This window comes from Pristis pectinata, chromosome 3 (genome assembly GCF_009764475.1).
Source record: "Pristis pectinata isolate sPriPec2 chromosome 3, sPriPec2.1.pri, whole genome shotgun sequence".
Taxonomy (NCBI): domain Eukaryota; kingdom Metazoa; phylum Chordata; class Chondrichthyes; order Rhinopristiformes; family Pristidae; genus Pristis; species Pristis pectinata.
Genome location: NC_067407.1, coordinates 79,371,260 through 79,385,260, shown reverse-complemented (window position 1 = coordinate 79,385,260; position 14,001 = coordinate 79,371,260). Strand labels below are relative to the sequence as shown.

Below are 14,001 nucleotides of genomic sequence, written 5' to 3'. Positions count from 1 at the left end.
GTTAAAAGGATCAGTTTTAACACCAGAGTTACACAGCTATTTCTACTTCTGGCACCTTACTTTATCAAAAAATATCACCCATGGAGCAAGTGTGAAAGATCACTTATTTTTCCTGGGGCATGAAGCTTTAGTTGGGAGGAAAAAATGGGCCTGCTTTCGTTAGAATATAGCAAGAGTTAGACAGAATGAACAGTACAAAATCAGACCTTTTGGTCCAACCAATCCACACCAGTATTTCTGTTCTACTGCGCCTCTTCTCATTCTTCCTCATCTAACTCTCCATCCTGTTCCTTGCAAACACTCACTGAGCTTCCTCTGAACTATTCCAAGTGGTGGAAAGTTCCATATTCTCACCGCTGCCTGGGTAAATGTTTCTACACGATACCCATTCGATTTCTCGGTGACTACCTTATATTGATAAGGAGGAAACAGGAGTCATTCAGATTGGTGTTGTCCACCACATAACTTGCACCAAATGCCCTTTGCCCATCACCTTTTTGTTCAATGACCAACATTTGCTCCCGGTTACACAGGGCCTCAATTTTAAACTTCTCAGTCCTGTTTTCAAATCTCAAGGTGACACCCCACCCTACCTCTGGAATCTATCCTAGCCCCATAATTCTCCAAGTTTTTTTTATTCATCCTCAAATTTAGTTGCTCGATCATTGGGTGCTGACTTCAGCAATCCAGGCTCTCCACCTCTGGGATTCCCTCTGTAAATACTTGACTCGCCACCTCTCTTTCTTCTTCAAAACATTCCTTAATACTTCACTGATTAAGCTTTTGATCATGAGCCAAATAACTCCTTATCTGGCTGAGTGTCATTTTTTGTGTTTGTAATGCACCCATGAAGCTCTTGAAGATTTTTTCTCAGAAGCTCTACACAAAAGAAGATTGTTATTGTTGATAGCCTCTTGCATTTCTGCTCCTCACATGGAAACACTCTTAGTTTCAAAGCCTTTCATTACTTTAAAAACCTCCAAGGTCACTCTTCTACCTCCTTTTTATAAGGAAGAGATGCAATTCTTTTTCTCTCTTTCCTGATGAGTACAACCTCACAGTTCTGCAGTCATCGTGAATTTTTTTTGCACGTTTTCTGGTGCCCATTTATCCTTTTAACACAGCAATCAGGATTACACACAGTGTTCCGAATGTGGTCTAACCAACATTTGATGCATGTTTACCACAACTACTTTAATTTACAATAGCGTTCGTTGATTAGCGTGCATACTCCCATATCTCTTTGTTCTTCTATCCTTTTACATTATTTTCCAAATAATATGACCTCATTTTTCTTACCAAAACGTAATAACTCACACGTGTTGCATTTCATTTTCTTATTATTCGCTCACTCTTCAAGAATATTGTTTTGTCATTTGATGCAATCAGCCTCGGTCTTAACTATCTTTCGAATCTGATATTGTCAGCAAATTTAGAAACTATGATTCAATAATCTCAATACTTAACTGACACTTTAAGTGCCGACGTACTAATTCAGATCCTCAGTCGCACATTGGGAAAAAGAGGATGTTAATTTAAGATGAGAGTTCAAAGTTTCTTTTGACTGAGGGTTGTTAGTCGAAGGAATTCTCTACAAGAAACAGAGGTAGCATAGAATTGGCATGTTGTTCCAGAAGCTAAATGGATAACTACTCAAAAGGGGGAAAATTTAAAAGGGATCAAGAAGTACTTTCAGAGAAATAATATACTATAGGTTAAATGATCAGCGTGGAACAAGAATAACCTGAAATATCACAAATCTTTCCTCAGCAATATCCTTTTCAAAAATCAACCTGAGATGTTAACTGTATCTCCTGAAATGCTGCCCGAACTGACCATTTCTTGCATTCCCTTATTTTCCAGATTATTCTATTATTTCTAATTATCTTTCAAAATGATCCAGTATATAGTCCACTTATTGTAATGCGTAGCAATTTGCCCCACAATCGCCTTTTTCATCAACCCTCTGGGAAGCAGCCAGAACGCAGCCGGTTCTGGAAAACATGAGCGAGGAGGACATCCCGAGCCAACTCCCCCATAGCCCTGGGATGAAGGTTGCCGGAGGGGCCGAGCTGCCGCAGGTTTACCCTGCGCGGCCCCGAACGTCTCTCACCGATTCCCGCTGCTGCATTTCAGCCTTTATTACTCAGCGATGATTCCTTTGCCACCTCCTCCGACTTACTCCGGCTTGGCTCTTCAGATGCCCAGCTCGCCAGCCGGCCTCTTCCCCCGTCACCTGCACAGTGCGATCCCAAATCTGTGCTGCATCTCACCCCTACCCTCCTGTAGGGTGGGCGATGGGGAGGCAAATGCCATTTGACCGGAGGACGCTCCATCCGCAGAGAAGCCGAAACCACCCCCCCCCCCCCCAACGGGAGCGCGCCTGCCCCTGGGCGGGGGCGAACACCCTCTCCCTCCTCCAAACCGCCCCCCCACCCCCTCCTTACATGAAAGAGGCGCCCGGGACCCCGCGGCGCGCCGGCACCTACCCAAGTACTTGCGGAGCTCCAGGAGCAGGGCCGGGGCGCCGCCGTTGAGCTGGTAGCAGAGCGAGGCCAGGCTCAGCAGCAGCACCGAGGCCAGGCAGAGACCGTAGTCCCGCAGCGAACACTTGAGCAGCTTCCTCAGCACCATCATCAGCCGCCTCACCCGCACCGACCCTCCTCCCATCGGGCTCCCGCTCCGCCACCGACTGCCCGCTCACAGCTCATCGACGGCCACCGCACCGCAGCACCCAGAGCTCAGACTGACAGACGGCGCGCAGGATACTCCCGCCCCACACCCTCCGCCCGGACCTCCGCCCGCAGCGCCCCCCGCAGCTCCGGCTCCCGCCCCACACCCTCCGCCCGGACCTCCCCCCGCAGCTCCGGCTCCTGCCCCACACCCGCCGCCTGCAGCGCCCCCCCGCAGCTCCGGCTCCCGCCCCACACCCTCCGCCCGGACCTCCCCCCGCAGCTCCGGCTCCTGCCCCACACCCGCCGCCTGCAGCGCCCCCCGCAGCTCCGGCTCCTGCCCCACACCCGCCGCCCGCAGCTCCGGCTCCTGCCCCACACCCGCCGCCAGCAGCGCCCCCCCGCAGCTCCGGCGCCATCACTGCATTTGGGCAGGACCTCCGCCGGCAGCGCCCTCCGCAGCTCCGGCTACCGCGATACCCCCTCCGCCCGTAGTGCCCCCCCCCCCCCCCCCCCCCCCCCCCCCGCAGCTCCGGCTCCCACCCCACACCCTCCGCCAGGACCTCCTCCCGTAGCGCCCTCTGCAGCTCCGGCTCCATCATTGCACTTGGGTAGGACCTCCGTGCACAGCGCCCTCTGCAGTTCTAGCTTCGCCACCGCGCCTACGCGGAGGCTCCGGCCACCACGAACTCTGCAACTCCGGTTCTCTCACAGCGCCTGGGCAGGGCTTCCACCCACAGCGACTTCTGCAGCTCCGGCTGACCGCACTTTCAAGCAGCCTTCCGTCGATAGCGCCCTCTGTTGCTCCGGATCCTTCACCACGCCTGGGCCAGCCATCGCCTCCCCCTCCCACCGCACAATAGCGCCCTCTGCAGCTGGGGTCCCTAGTGGAGGTCTCCGTGCACCGGAGGTCCGCCCACTCCCTTAACATCGGCGCCCGGTAAACAATACCGTACAGAGCAATCCCACGCAACAAATTTCTAAAGTGTTGCACACTCTGTCTGGGCCACCTGTCACTCCACTTGCACGGAATTGAGAGGCTACAGCCCCTGTTTGAGTAGTTGAAGGGACTTGTGCTCAAGTTCTGTTTGCACTTTAGCCCCACAGTCCTCATCTATGGGCAGCGGGGTGGGTCGGCTGGGGGGGTACCTCCACGTTAGTTAATTGCCATTCACAGGTCCATTAGAACCGACGGCTTGCACCTCTTCCGAGGATACGTCTGTACCTGGGTGTCCACGGAGAGGGAGCATGTGGTGTCCAGTGGCTGGCCGGAGGCCTTCAAGGACCTGACCCAGATATTATTTGTAGGGATGCAGACTCTTCTCCAAAATCGTCATCCAGGAGGCTCAACCAGAATCAAGGAATGGGTGAGAGTGAGCAAGGGAAGGGGTGTGTGGGAGTGACCGAGGGGAGAGGTGTGTGGGAATGACCAAAGGGAGGGGTGTGGGAGTGACCGAAGGGAATTGGTATGGGACTAACCAAGGGGAGGGGGGAGTGTGGGAGTTACCACACGCACACACACTCAGATACTCTCACACCACGGGCTGAAGTGCATCCTGGACCAGAAGGATCACATTTTAATTTAAAATAGTTGTAAGCATTATAAAATAAAGTTATTGTTTAATTAAAATTGTAGGGGTTCTAAGGGGGAAGGACCAAAGTTCGGGGCCTCCTGCCACTGCGCACAAATTAGATAATTTGTGTTAAAGCTCCATTAACTATTTAAGTTTGTATCTGGATTATAGTGATGATATGTTAACGTTGAGTAATGGGATAACATTACTTGTTACAGAATATTTGTCAACATTTGTATTTATATATTTTAGATTTTAATGAATAAAGTATATTTTGAAATTAAAAAGATGCTAGCTGGGCTTTGCTGACAGTGATGGGTATTTGTTATTCCTCACCCCTTGTTAGTATTCAGCTTTAGGCCTCAAAGCAGGTCATTGTTTCAAAAGCAGTTAAAAGTCGCATTAAAACAGTGGTAAGTAGCTGCTACATTGCCATTAGAAACATGGGAAGGAATGACAAATGCAGTTCACCATATAGCTGAGGGGTCTCCCACAAGTTTTAACTTGCACTGTTCCAGTCACCCATCATCCTTGTCATCGGCATTAGTTTATAGTTTGGTGTCACTTTAACTTTAAAATTCTCATCCTTATTTTTAAATGTCTTTCTGGTCTTGTCGCTCCACCTCTACAACTTCCTCCAACTTAAAGCCTCAGATATCTGCACTCCTCCAATCCCGACGCAGGGTCCCGACCCGAAATGTCAAATATCCCTCTGCCTCCACACATTGATGCAATCACGAAGAAGGCACACCAGCGGCTCTACTTCATAGGAGTTTGAGGAGATTTGGTATTTCACCAAAGACTCTTGCAAATTTCTACAGATGTACAGTGGAGAGCATTCTGACTGCATCACAGCCTGGCACGGAGGCTCCAATGCACAGGATCATAAGAGGCTGCAGAGGGTTGTAGACTCGGCCAGCTCCAGAACAGGAACAACCCTCCCCACCATCAAGGACATCCTCAAGAGGCAGTGCCTCAAGAAGATGGTATCTATCACTAAGGACCCTCACCATCCAGGACACATCCTCTTCTCATTACCACCATCAGGGAGGAGGTACAGGAGCCTGAAGACCCACACTCAATGATTCAGAAACAGTTTCTTCCCCTCTGCCATCAGATTTCTGAACAGTCCACGAACCCATAAACACAACCTCATTTTTTTTTGCACTATTTATTTTGTAATTTATAGTAATTTTATGTCTGTTGTTTTGCAGCAGCAGTACAGTGCAAAGTACACATTATGACAGTGATAATAAATCCAATTCTGACTTACTGAGTCCCTCCAGCATTTGGTTTCTGCTCCAGATTCCAGCACCTGCAGTCTCTAGTGTTCCCTTCATGTCCCTCATGTTCACTGACATCCTGCCTGTGTCCACTTCAAGTCTGGCACCTTCACCTCTCCTCAAATGTAAATGACCATTGAACCCCTGCCCCCTCCGCCGCCGCCTCCCCCCCCCCCCCCCCACCATTCTTGCAATCTACTGATCTCACTATCATCCTTGAATGTGTTGTAGCTCCCAAATTTGTAACTGCAGAACCAAGTGCTCTGGCTTCTTTTATCCCACCATGACCTTTATTGACCTCAAGGGTGTACCCTTGCCCAAGCACCACCAACCATTCCTCATCTCCCTGCAAAAACATTGTTCATGTGGAAAATGATGTGAATCACCTTCAGTCCCACTCCACAAACACCTGTCTCCACCATCTCCATTGTACAACATTCAGAACTGAATGAGGAGAACATTCAGAGACTTTTAAGCAGACACATAACTCTGGAGGGATATGGATCGTACGCAGGCAGAAGGGATTTAGTTTAATATGACATCATGTTCAGCACAGGCATCGTGGGATGAAGGGCCTGTTCCTGTGCTGTAGTCTTCCATATTCCATATATTGGGAAGACCACATTCCCTTTGGATCCCCTCACAGACTGTTCTCTCCATCCCTCGCCCTGGCAGATATTTGAAGCTTTGCAGCACAGATGCATGGCATCACCAAGACCTGCTCTTTCCACCTCTGTCACATGGCTGCCCCACCTCAGCTCATATGCAGCTAAAAATCCTCATCCATGCCCTTGTTATGGCTGCATTCCCCACTGGCCTCCCTCATTCTATCCTTTCCACCTTCAATCAAAACTCTGGAGCCCACATTGTCCAAACCCATTTCTTGGCCCCCACCCCACCACCCTTGTTTTCAAATCCTTTCATGATCTGCTGACTCTCTCTCTAATCTGCTCCAAGCCCTTAATCCCCTAGTTCTGGTTCTGAACCATCCCCAAATCTCATTGCTCTCAGCTGTCAAGGTTCAAAGCTCCTCAATTCCTTCCTTAAACCTCCAGTTTTGCCAGGGTTCCCCGATGCTGCACGCAATCAATTGCTGCCTTCATGTCAAGGGCAGTCACTCTCACTTCACCTCTGGAATGTAGCTACGATGGGGTTGGGAAACTAGTAGTCCTGGCGAAACCCAAACTGGGCATTGGTGAGCAGGTTGTTGGTGAGCAAGCACCACCAGGTAGCACGGTTGACTCTGCCTTCTTTCACTTTGCCAGATCAGATTTGTCTTGCTCTTTCTCAACCGGATGGATCTAGGCAACTTTTCACATTGTCCACTTTGTTTGTTTAATGAGGAGAGATTAAGCAGACGGACCCACAACGTGCAGTTTGGAAGAACGAGAGGTGATCTCATGGAATTGGAATTCTTACAGGGCCTCTACGGCACGGGTATTTTTGAGGAGTCTATAAGGAGTTTTCTTAAAGGGTAGTGAATCCCTGGAATTCTCTGCCTCTGTGAGTGGTGAAGGCTAGATCATTAGATACATTTAAGATAGATAAATATTTGAAAGATCGAGGAATCGAGGGCCATGGGGAACTGGGACAGAAGAGGAGTTGAGGCCAGTATAGATCAGCCATGATCATACAGAATGGTGGGGCAGGCTGGAGGGGCCAAATGGCCTTCTCCTGCTCCTGTTTTCTTGTGTTCTAAAACTCGGGGTCATAGTCTCAAAAATAAGGGCTCAGTCATTCACCACGTGGCGAGAGGAAGGTTCTTCACTCTTGAGGGTGGTGAATCTTTGGAAGTCTCTACGCGGGAGGACTCTGGCAGCTCAGCACCAGAGACAGATTGATCAAACTTTGGCTCTCAAGACAATCAAAGGATATGGGGTTAGTGCAGGAAAGTGGTACTGAGGTAAAAGATCAGACATGATCTTATTGGATGGGGGAGCAGGCACGTCAGGCGAATCTAGTTCTTGTCTTCCTCCTTTCAAGATGTTCATTAAAACCTACCTCTCTGACCAAGCTTTCTCGTGAGGCAGCTCAAATTATTATTTTTTTAAAAAAACACACTCGTGAAGCACCATTGCATGTCTGTAGTCACGTTAACTGAACCTTGTAAGCAAAAATATTTATAACCTTGTTAGATTTGCCCTCAGACAGGTGACTTCCCTCACTTTTCAGGAAAATCTGCAATTTTGTCCAACTGTTACTTTATTCTGCTAAATGAAACAAGTTAAGAATATTTACACATACAATACCTCAAGTTACACAAGGTACAACTCTGATAGACTACATTTTATAAGGTTTTGCTACTGGTATGTTATAGTTACATTGTTAAGGAAAAGAAACATATAATAAGTTACTTAAATATTCTCAAATACAAAAAGTGCATCAGTTTAATTTTGTGCTGCTTTCAGTATTTTAATTTCGCTGGCAACATTTAACATGAGACTTGGACACTGACCAGTATACATCTCAAGAATATGATCCAGTTCTAAGTAGCATCAAATCCAGATGGAGAATTAGAAGATTATATTTTTTAACATTTGCAAATGTCACAAAAGAGCTCGAAATATTTAAAGCTAAGCGATGGAAATTAGAAGGAAATGTTGAGTAACTGGAGATAAAAACAGACAAATGATGGAAACAGTCAGGCAGAACCAGTGGAGAGAGAAACAGTTAATGTTTCAGATCAAAGAGCCTTCGTCAGAAATGAGTTTACATTTAAGGTTAAAGACTTTCTGTCAGAAACAAGAGTTTGTGTTTCACTCAGAGACCCTCCTTCAAACTGACACATTGACTCGTTTCTCTCTCCACAGATGCTGCCTGACCTGCTGAGTGTTTCCGGCATTTTCTGTTTTAATTTCAGATTTCCAGCGTCTGCAGTTTTGCTTTTGATTACAGAACCAGAATTAGTTATACAGAAGCCTTAAGCTGGCATCAGGATTACATTGCTACTTTAGGTAAACATGTAGGATCCAGAATTCTGGGTGGAATGGGAAACACAAAGTGGATTGGAGGGGGAATGGGGAGAATGGAATTTATGGAATCTGGGACAGAATACATTTCTGGTGGAATGTGCAGTGGCTCGAGCTGACTTCAATCAGTGGAGCACCCAATGCTCTTCTTCAAGTCCTGAGCAAGTAATAGGATTCAGGGAATTCCTTGCATAACCCTATGGGAATTCTGGTTCCTTTGGCCTTCATAAGGTTAACAGAACTTGCCAGGATCCTGGAGCTGAAGGCAAGAAATAAAACCCTTCCTCTGGGCCCAGGAGGAATGGCAGTGGAAGGTTCCTGGAATCTTGGAAGAATACAGGGAAAAGGGCTGGGAAATGCAAGGTGGAGTTCCAAATGAATAGCTCACACAGACACAAGAGTCCAAATGGCACCTGGTGTGCTCAAATCTTAATTCAATGAAACATACCTCCTTGATCTTCTATGTACAAACATTTATGAATTACTTCTGCATCATTCCAAAATCCAGTTCCACTTTATAAGATTTGAGTTTCACAAATATAGATTGCATATGGCACAGAGAGGTGACGTGATTCAGACAGACCCAAAGCCAACAAGACCACCCACCAACTTGCTACCACAATGATAAAGGGATATGTTATAAGTACTGGAGTTATGGCATATTTTCACTCCAGGTCACAACTATGCGTAATTTGCCGAGTAAAGCAAAGTGAATAGTATTGGATAATTAGTGGAATCAAGCTAACAAGTATGGGCTTAGAATGGAGAGTGAGAAGGATCTTCATACAGAGTGGTGGCCCAGAATGGACAGCGAGAAGAGTGTTCAGGCTCTGAGAAGGAGCCACAAGTGGGCAGTCGGAGGGATCTCTGTACACCGAGCATGAGCCTGGGATGGAAAGTGAGGGAGCTGCTTCAATGGGCATGCTTCACCCTGAAAATGTTCAGTGATCATTTGACACAGCGGTGGCTAGTTTTGCAACGTGCATATGAATGGCGGCAGTGAGGAGAAAACACTGGCAATGACCTCTGTTGAAGCCCTCTCTACCAAGGAGGCGCACTGCCTTGTCAGGAGAGCTCCTTGCCGTCACCCCACAACCTCATGGTGGGCATCTCAGCTCCACCCCACTTCTTCTATCACCCTGTTCACTTTGTACTGCCGTACCACCGACAGGTCCCGCTGTTCAAAACCCGTCACTGGTGGGGAGTGAAGGAATGGAAGACGGCCTGTGCCTCTGTGTTCACACCGGGTTACCCTGGGGACCTGGTGGCCTTGCTTCCGTCAGGTTTCTAACTAATGCCTTGGAGTACTGCATCAGATGCTGATGATGAGATGAGGTACGTGCCGGTCCTATGAAGATCAGCTCCGCGAAGACTTGGGCATTTCTATGGCCGGCGATTTTCTGCTCATCCTATCGAAGGAACTCGGAATCTAAATGACATACAAACAGAAAAGTTGTGATTCTGGACGCCTGACTTGACTTTTAGCCAGTGATAACATGTTCGGTCTAACTGACTACAACATTTCAGAGTTGATTCAATGACAAGTTAATTTCCCTTGCAGAGTCCAAGTGAGGGAAGAGATTTCTTGTTGCACTACTTCAGGTTGGCCTTCTATTTTTGCATCATTCTGTTTTGCACTTGTCACTGTATTTATTATTCCCATGTGTACTGTTTAGTCTGTGAGCTTCACGTGCGCAAGGAATTTTATTCCATCCTGGTGAATATGACAATAAACTAATCTGAATCTGAACGTAGGGCAGGGATGGGTCATTGTAATTTGTTCTCATTGCAACATGGTACATTTCTTTATCTTTATATACATCTGGAAAAATCAACCATCTACATACAGCGTGGACACTGCCAGCACACATCTTCCCACCATTGGAAATTTGCTTTGTTTATCATATCTTCAGAAATTTCGCCTATCGAAACAATTGTGACTTCCTGCTTTCCGATCAACTAAATCCTTCTCAGCGTCTTTACCTCAGCAGCTGGAAGTTATGATGGCCAAAGCAACGTTTTAAATAAAATAAATGATTTTTTAAAAAATTGCAAATTTCACAACAAGAACTTGGATTCATCTGCTGTTCATCAAATACTTCTGAAGTGTAGTCATTGTTATAATGGAGAAAATGGAGCTGCCAGTTTGTGCACAGCAGTAAAATAATTGCCATTTGCATAAATTACGTTGGTTTAGGAATAAATATTGTCCAGCACGGTCTAACACTCTTTTAGTCTCAGGGAGATCTTTTACACGCAACTTAGAGGGTCTTCCCTTAAGAGCTCACTCAAACAACAGTACTTCAAATTGTATTAGAGTGTCATTGTGTTCAATAGACTCTGAAGTAAAACCTGAAATCATGGCCTTCATTCTTAAACCAACATTTGACACTTAACACAAGTGTGACTGATCAAGACAATGGCAGACTACTCCCAGTAATGTCATGTATCAAGTTGTCTTTTGCTTCTTCTGATGGCCCCCTTCCCGTCTCAATGATATTTTTACCCCACGGGTTGACTGTGAGCAGTTAATCACCGCAGTCTGTTCTAACCAAAATTAACTGCCATGCAGTTGCAAACCAACATCTCAATGGAGGACAGCAGGATGAATCTCCTCAACCTGTGAGACTGAGTTTCTTTACATATTCCATCATATCTTAGAAAAAAACAGAGAGTGAGCACTCAAACCATTTACAGAAGACACAACTCATTCATTTACATACATTTTAATGGAAATTACTATGAAAAATAAAGGCACCATGTATCAACAGTAATAGCTACTTCTACATGATAGGACGCAGTAATAGGTTTATGCTTTCCATTTGGTAATGGATGAAAAAAAAAAATTTGTTCTTTGTCAATTATTTTGTTAATGCATATTGGCTAACTGCAAATTGGTTTTGACACACATTAGAGGGGAAGATGTAGGAATGCAATGGAGTGTGATGGGAGGATGCAGTGGCATGTGGGGGTGGAGGGAGGGGAGAAAGGATGCTAGCACCAAAACACTTGGTGTGACTATGGTCCGTGACACTTGGACTCGTTATAAATCATTGCTCACAACACTCACTGCCATTCGATGCTGCTTGCGAAGCTGTTTGACTCTCACAAGGTCCATAGCTACAGCCACTTGCTCCGCTGAATGCTGCAAGTCCTCCGAATACCTCTGTATTAGTGCCATCGGAATCCCGCAGCGACCATGCTGAAACATGAGAAAAGGCACGGTCCCATCAGTTAAGAACCAGAACAAGTTTTAAATAAAAATTTAAGCAGTTGATTGTTTTAGTTTCTTTTTGTTAGCTTGTTGCTAACTGGTTATTTGCTGATCAAACCAAAACTGCACTTGATTGGCTCACATTCAGGTGCTTAATTGTTTCAAACAATCGCCAACCTTTAGCCTGGTTTGCATTGAACAATTTTTTTGGTGTGGTAAATCCAACAGATGATTAATGGGTTGACATCTTTGTTGAGAGTATTACGGGAGGGTGAAATAATTCTACAATCTCTGAAAAGTTATCACAAGAGTGAACTCCACCCACCCCACCTTCATTCACAGCTCCCTCCTCCAGCTCATGACTAACACTGCAACAAGTTTCTGGTTGGGTATTTTTGGGTTTGGAAGGTCGCACTGGCAGTGCCTTGGATGTTAGGACAGTTTAATGGCAATGCACCATGGCCAAGATCAGAACTCACAGTGAAGCAACAACACATTGCGAGTGGGTTCATGATCGTGGTTCTACAGACCCAACACACCATCCGTGTGTGAAGTATCTAACAGCCTCAAGGCTTCACCACCTGATTCCCAAGGAACAGTACTCAACCATTCTTCAGTCGTCTATTCCTTTTCAGAGGAAGATCCTGTGAGCAGGAAAGGGTGGAAGACAATGATGGGGGGTGGCAGAAAGAAGGAAGAATGTCCAACCATGGTGACACTGGAGCAGCTGCTGAGTGCAAGGACACAAAGGGGTCCCCGGAGCGGGATCTGACTCCCTGCATCAAATGGAGATGGACGTGTCAGTCAACCGGCAATGGGAGTTTGGGGACAGCACATTTGGCTGAAGGTCAATTTGTGATGGAACCTTCCAGAATACATCCAGCTAAAGTTGGAAGTTCCATCAGGATGACAAGAAGTCTGATTCACCCCAGATCTATCTTCCCAATGCCTCCACAGGAAGTTCAGGGCCTCCCTTTCACATTAACATGGGTTCATCCATGCTTCAACTCTAATGATGAGCCTACAGTGTCCTTAAATTAAGGTCACAGCCTCATTACTAACCACAGCACACTGGTTTCCCTAACACTTCAACCATACCTTATCAGAGTAGGGTTTCTCTGTGAGATCAATCGTTTCTGATTCTAGTTTGCTCTCTATTAACGTTTCCAGTTCTGCTTCTCTCATCCGGGGGGTCTTCCTTTCAGAGGCAGGACACAGCTTCACTCTCAGCTGTGGTGTGCAGGAGGTCTCGGGGAGTGCAGTCTCTGGTAAGCAGGGGGTCTGAGTGACCAGTGGTGAGCTGGCTGGCTCTGCAGCGGGACAGCGCACGTGCAAGTTAGGCACCAGTCCGTACCTGCTGCTGATGGAAGGGTTGGAGTTGTTCAATACATGAGGCACGGGGTGTATTCCATTTCTCATATAGTCTCTGCATTTCTTGGCAGGCACAGGTGGTGGCTGAGAAGGGTGGTGGCTGTGTGCCTTGTTTTCAGTCACAGTTTCCTTGTTTTTTGTCAAGCCACAGACCCCTGCTCGATCTCTGCAGTTGCCTGCTTGCTGAAATGGCGTTAGTGCTGTTTGACCGGGCGGGTCACACTTTGTAACCGGGGAGAGCATGTCCTTCCCTTCTGAAGCCTGGTGTGGGCTGGCCACTCGGCCCATCGGCAGGGCAGGGCGAAGGCCAGTGCCACAGGGCTGTCCTCCCGGGGGTCCCGCAGCCCCGCCCGAAACCAGCTCTGACTGGCAGGACTCTGCTGCGCCGCAGCTGCGGGCGCTTCGACTGCAGGCGTCCGGCTCCGTGCCGAGCCTGCTTGGCAGAGGTGGCGCAGCCCAAGTTCCTGCACCTGAGTCAGCTTCGGAGGGAGAGCAGGCACCTCGGCGCAGCTCATCCAAAGAGCGAGATCGCCGCCACTGCTTCTGAACAGAATGGCCATGCGCCAGGTCCTCAGAGCTTGCACTGGCCTGCAACCTCTGGCACCTTCTGAGAGGCACAGAGCGTCCGGGGTAACCGAGCTGCACACAGGGGGAGCCGCACAGGGTCTCGGGCTTCTCCTTATCTCTCCCAAAGTGTATGTTCCCGAAAGAGTTGGTGGGCTGAACGGCCAGGTATCCTGACGGTGGGCACTTGAACTGCAACCCAGGCTTTGCCAATGATCCTGCTGTCACCAATGGCCAGGACTTCCTGCTTTTGCCTGAAGATAAGGGAAAAGTTAGTCGCCATAATGCAAATACAACCATATGCACTGGAAACAAATTTCCCTAAAGTGGACTGTGTTCCTAACCCGGAGAGTC

At 47.5% G+C, this 14,001-nt stretch overlaps 2 protein-coding genes across 9 annotated transcripts in view; both read right to left on the bottom strand.

Annotated features, from left to right (window-relative positions):
- usta (uronyl 2-sulfotransferase a) overlaps positions 1-2,768 on the bottom strand; it is a 64,511-nt gene extending 61,743 nt beyond the window's left edge. For all 4 annotated transcript variants that reach the window (XR_007956075.1, XR_007956076.1, XM_052013027.1 and 1 more), the window contains exon 1: positions 2,490-2,768. Coding sequence is in view for 2 of the 4 variants with exons in the window: in XM_052013027.1 (XP_051868987.1) it covers positions 2,490-2,670 (181 nt within the window). In the remaining 2 variants the exon portion in view is untranslated. The remainder of the gene's footprint in view (positions 1-2,489) is intronic.
- Positions 2,769-7,719: 4,951 nt separating this feature from the next.
- sash1a (SAM and SH3 domain containing 1a) overlaps positions 7,720-14,001 on the bottom strand; it is a 107,577-nt gene continuing 101,295 nt past the window's right edge. For all 5 annotated transcript variants that reach the window (XM_052012444.1, XM_052012445.1, XM_052012448.1 and 2 more), the window contains 3 exons: positions 12,811-13,901; positions 11,569-11,700; positions 7,720-9,927 (listed from right to left, as the gene is read on the bottom strand). In XM_052012444.1, coding sequence (XP_051868404.1) covers positions 9,856-9,927; positions 11,569-11,700; positions 12,811-13,901 — 1,295 coding nt within the window. In that variant the 3' untranslated portion in view covers positions 7,720-9,855. The remainder of the gene's footprint in view (positions 9,928-11,568; positions 11,701-12,810; positions 13,902-14,001) is intronic.